Source organism: Anas acuta, chromosome W, assembly GCF_963932015.1.
Source record: "Anas acuta chromosome W, bAnaAcu1.1, whole genome shotgun sequence".
In the NCBI taxonomy this organism is placed as follows: Eukaryota; Metazoa; Chordata; class Aves; order Anseriformes; family Anatidae; genus Anas; species Anas acuta.
Window position 1 is genome coordinate 13,817,858 of NC_089016.1, and position 7,335 is coordinate 13,825,192.

Sequence of the window (7,335 nt, forward strand, 5' to 3'; positions counted from 1 at the left end):
TTTCCTCCCCCTTCCATTGTTTCTTCTTGAATATAGGGGTGACTGATACTAACACAGGTTGGTTCTCTAGTTCAACCACATTGTCTCTTGGGGGGTCGGATTAACTGCAGTGAGTGTTGTGGGAGTTGCATTAGCTGTAGTGTGTTTGTCAGGACTTGGATTAACCATAGTGCTTTTGTGGAGATGGATCATATCAAGAGGCATTCTCTTCCCCTTGAGGGTGCTGAATAGTGTTTACTTTTGTTTGATAAGTGCAAGCTAGACCCCAGCACAGTATGACGAGCTGTAAAACTCTGTCATTGTAGGGTTGGGGCATACCTTTCTTAAACATTCCATCATTTTTTTAGGATTCCACACTTCTTCAGGGGTGAATTCCAAAACCATTGGAGGTGACAACTGTGATAGATACCTTCATTCATTGTGATGGGTAACTTCATTCATTGGCTCAGCTCTGGCCATCAGCAGGTCCCTTTGGAGACTGCTGAAACTGGCTTTTATGGGGCAGCTTCTGGACTCTTCTCACAGAGGCCGCCCCTGCATCCCCCCCCCAAACCCTTGCCATGTAAACACAATACAATGGTTTAGTGATAGTGTTAGGTGATGAATGGGCTTGATGATCTTATGAGTCTTTTCTAACCTAAATAATTCTGTTTCTAGAATCATTTCTCTTCTTTGGAGTGACAGGATGATGAAATAGAAAAATGGAGCTTTACATCTGCTATTTCACATTTCTTTGCCTGGATTTAAGTAGGATGCAACTATTAATATTGATGCAACATAGTCACTAACAGAAGGATTTAAGAATTACTATCCTAAAGTGTATAACTATCTATAAATAGGATTAATAGCAAAGTGAAAAAACTGCTAGAAACCTCAAAGTAACTGATAACAGTATGAGAGAGAGCCTTAAAGACCTCAGAATTTACCCTGACCATCATTTCTCAAACACCATTTCATTTGCAATAACTTCTTTAAAACATAAACCTTACAAAAAGTCTAGCCAGTCCACAAGTAGAAGCTTTTCAAATTTTAAGATTCAGACTGATGACAAGGAGGTCTTTCAACAAGCCCCCTGCCAGATGTCCCCTTCTCTTGTAGAGAAATCTTTTCACCTGTTAACAGTCGGTTAGACACGATATTCAGCACTTCTTATCAGGCATGAAGATGTCATTTGCAGTTTTATTTATGATACACATGCTACTCTGCTAATTATCAAGTCTCAAGTGTCTGTTTAAACAACACATTGCTATAAGACTTTTTATTTGATTAAAAAAACTCAGAAGAACAGCAGTGCTAGAAGACTCTTTTCTACTTGCATTGCTAATGAAATTTTATTAGTAAAGAAAGCAAGCATTTGAATATAGTTGCATAGAAATTATTTTTTAAGTAAAAATTTCTCTTGTCTTTGTGTAAAGGAAACATGTCCCTGTAGATGACACAGAAGTGACAAAAGAAGTTTTACAAAGAACAAGATGGATGAGGAAACACCCAAACCTGTCTTTGGCTCAACTTTTCATGGATGTACAGGAGGTAGAACGAGATTTCTGTGTGCTTAGGACATCTTGAACACTAAGCTGTGATGCATTGCTTTTAATATCATAGTTTCACTCTTGACAAGATCCATGCTACAAGCTCATTGTTGAGAGGAATGGGTTAAAAACAGAAGATTATCGAGGAGGATGGGATGAGAATGGAAGACTGCCAAATTCGTTCAAGTGACCTTGCAGTATGTAAACAGCAAGAGGAAGACTAGGGATAATTTGGGTCCCTTGCTGAATGAGGGGGGTGTCCTGGTCATGGGAGACGCTGAGAAGGCAGAGATACTGAATGCTTTCTTTGCTTTAGTCTTTGCTTCAAGGACACTCCCCCGGGACTCCTTGCCCCTGAAAATAGGACAAAGGGTCTGGGAAATGGAGGGCTCCCCCCTGGTTGACGAGGGAGTGGTTCAGGAGCGTCTGAGTGGGCTCAACGCACACAAATCCATGGGTCCTGATGGGATGAATCCACATGTGCTAAGGGAGCTGGCAGACGTGAGCGCCGAACCGCTCTCTATCATCTTTGAAAGGTCCTGGAGAACGGGTGAGGTGCCTGAAGACTGGAGGATAGACAATGTCACTTCGGTCTTCAAGAAGGGCAGGAAGGAGGATCCAGGAAACTATAAGCCAGTCAGTCTCACCTCTGTCCCTGGAAAGGTATTGGAGCAGCTTGTTCTGGATGCCATCTCCAAGCAATTGGAAGAGAAGAAGGTTATGAGGAGTAGTCAGCATGGATTCACCAAGGGGAAGTCGTGCTCGACCAACCTCGTTGCCTTCTATGATGGCATCACCAGCTGGGTATCACAGAATCACAGAATTTCTAGGTTGGAAGAGACCTCAAGATCATCGAGTCCAACCTCTGACCTAACACTAGCAGTCCCCACTAAACCATATCCCTAAGCTCAACATCTAAACGTCTTTTAAAGACCTCCAGGGATGGTGACTCCACCACTTCCCTGGGCAGCCTGTCTAACAACCCTTTCAGTAAAGTTCTTCCTAACATCCAAACTAAAACTCCCCTGGCGCAACTTTAGCCCATTCCCCCTCGTCCTGTCACCAGGCACATGGGAGAACAGACCAACCCTCCTTTAATGTACTTATAAAGAGCAATAAGGTCGCCCCTGAGCCTCATTGGGTAGATGGGGGGAGAGCAGTGGATGTCATCTACCTTGACTTTAGCAAGGCTTTCGATACTGTCTCCCATGACATCCTACTAGCAAAGCTGAGAAAGTGTGGTATAGATGAGTGGATGGCAAAGTGGGTTGAGAACTGGCTGACTGGCCGAGCTCAGAGGGTGGTGAACGGAGGAGCAGAGTCTGGCTGGAGGCCTGTGACTAGCGGTGTTCCCCAGGGGTCGGTGCTGGGTCCAGTCTTGTTCGACGACCTTGATGAGGGAATAGTGTCTGCTCTCAGCAAGTACGCCGATGACACAAAGCTGGGAGGAATGGCTGACATGCCAGAAGGCTGTGCCCTCGTGGACAAAAGGGCCAATGGGATCCTGGTGTGCATTAAAAGGAGTGTGTCCAGTAGGTCAAGGGAGGTTATCCTCCCCCTCTACTCTGCCCTGGTCAGGCCCCACCTGGAGTACTGTATCCAGTTCTGGGCTCCCCAGTACAAGAAAGACAGGGATCTCCTGGAAAGAGTCCAGTGGAGGGCCACAAAGATGATACGGGGCCTGGAGCATCTTCCTTATGAGGAAAGGCTGAGAGACCTGGGTCTGTTCAGCCTGGAGAAGAGAAGACTGAGAGGGGATCTCCTCAGTGTTTATAAATATCTGATGGGTGGGAGACAGAAGGATGTAGCCAACCTCTTCTCAGTGGTTTGTGGGGAAAGGACAAGGGGCAATGGCTGCAAGTTAGAACACAAGAAGTTCCGCACCGACATGCAAAAGAACTTCTTCATGGTGAGGGTGACGGAGCATTGGAACAGGTTGCCTAGGGAGGTTGTGGAGTCTCCTTCTCTGGAGATATTCAAGGCCTGTCTGGACGCCTACCTGGGCAGTCTGCTCTGAGGAACCTGCTTTGTCAGGGGGTTTGGACCCAATGATCTTTCGAGGTCCCTTCCAACCCCTGCAGTTCTGTGATTCTGTGATTCTGCAGCTGGGAATGCATAAAGTCTGGGGAGCGGTAATGTAGAAAAACTCATAGATTGTACCTATTTCTGTTTATGCTCTGTGTGTTTGGCAAGTGGTGCATCTGTGTATAGATAACATAGGTGTCTGGTAGACTTGGAGGCACCCTAGCAAATGCACTTGAGCTCCCTCGGTACAGAGATCAAAGATGCACATTGAGCATCATAGCATGGTGGTAAAAACTATGCCTGTGCAAACCGTTGATAAGCAGGTGTAAACAGCAGGCCAGTGTTCTTTTAGCATAGACCAAGCTTAGCGGTGCCTGCGTACCCACTTGTGTGCCTCTGCCTGGGTGTTGCTTCGGGGATCTCCTGGTTAGCAAGGTAACAAAAATAAATCTACTTTTTTATCTTAGCTGTGGTTCTGTGTTTGTTCCTGCTGCCTGCCTGTGTTGACACTCACGTTGACCAGATATTTTTTTCTTTGACTTACAGGATATGGGAGAAGGGATTTCGCCCAAGACATGCTCCCAGATCTCTTCAGAGGGGATGTGAGATGGAAAGAAAAGACAGGGGAAGGGCCACCATGGACCACTGCTATTGCAGTGCTCAGCAAAACAAGATTACTTTTTTGCTGGTCTTTCACTAACAAAATTAATTCACATTCTAATCAACTATGTAGAACAGCATTAACAAATGTTTACTTATTTTGAGAAAATGAGAATAGTGATAAGTTACAATTATGCAACCATGGGTGTTCTTTCATTCAGATGTATTTTGTGTCTTTCCTGCAACATTTACATTCATACTGAAAACTAACCTGGAATTTCTTAATTTCATTATTTCATTCATCTTTGCATTATCAGCAAAATATAAAAATGTAATATATTTTGTTAATGAAAGGAACTGTATGGAAATGCTGTGTTACCATTTTCATCTACAAATGACTTTTTTGATAAAATAATGCCTTTGTAAGAAGAAAATGTGCTTGTACGTTGACTGCACTGTAACAGAAACTGTATTACAGTATTTTAATCACATCATCTCCAGAAACTGAAGCTATTCTTACACATTCTCTTATAATAGTTAGAAATCAATTTTCTTGGTAATTTTATGTGATGAATACATTTTGTTTATGTTTCTTTCCAAATGAAAACAAGTTTCTTTCCAGTACAGAGTGCCCTAATTTGGATTTACATATGGAAACTGTAATTAAGGACCCCGAAGAAGCAATGCATGTTAGCTCACTGTTGTGCAGAAGCTAACAAACCTTTCATCTCGCTAGGGATAATTAGTGTGGGCATAAGGCACTATTAAATCATAGAATGGCTTTGTTTAGGAGGGACCTCAAAGATTACCTAGTTCCAACCCCTCCGGTGTAGGCAGAGACACCACCCACTAGATCAGGGCGTCCAGGGCCTCATCTAACCTGGTCTTGAACACCTCCAGGAATGGGGCATCCATAACCTCTCAGGGCAACCTGTTCCAGTGCCTCACCACCCTCTGAGTGAAGAATTTCCTCCTAACCTCTCATCTAAATCTCCCCTCTTTTAGTTTTAAACCATTCCCCTTGTCTTGTCATTATCTGATTGAGTAAAGAGTTGCTCTCCATCTTTTTTATGTCTGTGGCCACTAGTATGTGGCCACTAGTATGCCCATTAGTATGGCTAGAATAATTGATGTTCCATAGATAATTTGGGTATATTTACACTATACTATACAGACATAGTCAATGCCATTTTTTTATGGTAGCTCCATTAACTTTTTTCAGGAACTTCATAACACAGAAAAATCTTTTAAAATTATTTTAATTTGTGTTCATCTTTCTTTCTTACGTAGGCAAACAGGAATTTAGCATAGAAGACTGTATTCAGTCTAAATCACCATAGAAAGCAAACCACTACAGAAGGCTTCCTTCATATTATTTTTCTCATATTTTTTTCTCAGCAGTAGAAAATTTGAGTAATACATCAGGCATAATCCTCCTATTATTGCTAATATCAGTACATCTTTAATGGACCTAGCAATTTCATGAAATTCAGTATAATTGGACAGTCAAGCATAGACAGACAAGTCAAGCACAATGCTGATTTTAACTGCCCTGATCAAAAGCTCTGACACCACCTTAAAAAATCATTGCTTCCAGTCCCTATCATACCCTGGCTTCTTGTGATGTCAGCATGACTGGTATGTTACGATGGATGGTTATAGGCTCTTTAGAAGGGATAGGCAGGGCATGTGAGGTAGGTGGGTGGCTTTACTGGGTCTGGCTGCAATGGAGTTAACTTTCCCTGCAGCGGCCCATACAGTACTGTGCTCTGCACTTGTAGCTAGAACAGTACTTGTATCACAACAGTGTTGTGTCTACTGCTGAGCAATATTGGCATAGCATCAGGACTTCCTTTAAGCCCCCCAGAGCCAGCAGGCTGAAGTTGGGCAAGAGGTGAGGAAGGAAAATCACAAGGGCAGCTGCCCTAACCGGGATATTCCATATCATATGCTGTCACACTCAACAATAAAAGGTGGAAAAAGGAAGAAGAGGGGAGGGGTGGGCTCTCATTATGAAAAAGTCTATCCTCCCAAACACTGGCTACGTGCGTTGAGGCCCTGCTTCAAGGACATGGTCAAGCATCGCTCGTTGGTGGGAAGTAGAGAGTAATTTATTTCCTCTGCATTTCCACATGCCCTTTGCTTGTGTTTTTTGTTTGTTTGTTTTTTCCTTTCCCCATTTCCCTTTTTCCTTTAGTTAAATTATTTAATTAATAATAATTTTCCCTTAATAATTATTTTCCATTTAATTAAATTATCCTTATCTCAACCTGTGAATTGTTTCTTTCTTTTTTTTTCCTTCCCTCTTCTTTTAAGGAGGGGGAGTGAGAGAGCGGCCGTGGTGGAGTTCAGCTGCCTAGCAAGGTAAAATCATCAGAGTGGCACTGTATGTAATGGAGGGGCTGGACTACATGGAGCTCACAGTTGGCAGTGACATCGTTGAGAGCATCTGGGTAAGTATTAAGGAACAAGCAAATAAAGGGGATGTCGTTATGGGAGTCTACTATAGAACACCCAGCCAGGATGACAACACTGATAAATTATTCTTTAAGTAACTAAGAGATACCTCTGGATCAGATGCCCTTGTCCTTATGGGGGACTTCAGCTTGCCAGACATAAACTGGGAATACCACACAGTTCATACAAATAGGTCCAGGAGATTCCTAAAACACCTTGATGATAACTTCTTGGCACAGGTACTAAGGGAGCCAACTAGGAAAGGTGCCCTCCTAGATTTTTTCTTTGTAAATAGAGAGGGTCTTGTGGGTAAAGTGGTGATTGGTGGTCATCAGTCATAGTGACCATGAAGTAGTTGAGTTTAAAATCTTTGGTGATAGGAGGAAAACTGCCACCAAAACTTCAACCCTGGATATGGGGAGAGCATGCTTCAGGCTGCTCAGGGAACTAGTTAATAAGGCCCTCTGGGAAATTGCTTTTGAAGACACTGAGGTCCATCAGTGCTGGTCATTTTATAAGTACCATCTCTTAAGAGCACAGGAAAAGGCAATTTCAAAATATTGGAAGTCAAGCATGATTGCATGCACCTGTATAGTATTTTTATAATCAGTAAATACTGCAGGAGGACTTCTGAAAGACTAGATGCCTCTAAGAGACATTGCTGACAGTCTTTAAGTGTTGCATAACAGGAGTGACTGACAGCCTTAGGCAGACAGAAATTACA

The 7,335-nt window shown here is 42.9% G+C and overlaps 1 protein-coding gene across 3 annotated transcripts in view; it reads left to right on the forward strand.

The window, feature by feature from the left end:
• LOC137846960 (kinesin-like protein KIF2A) overlaps window positions 1-7,130 on the forward strand; it is a 170,854-nt gene extending 163,724 nt beyond the window's left edge. For 2 of the 3 annotated variants that reach the window (XR_011090678.1, XM_068665084.1), the window contains one exon: window positions 1,416-7,130. Coding sequence is in view for 1 of the 3 variants with exons in the window: in XM_068665084.1 (XP_068521185.1) it covers window positions 1,416-1,432 (17 nt within the window). In the remaining 2 variants the exon portion in view is untranslated. The remainder of the gene's footprint in view (window positions 1-1,415) is intronic. The other variant, XR_011090677.1, reaches the window with a different exon arrangement.
• Window positions 7,131-7,335: the final 205 nt, after the last annotated feature.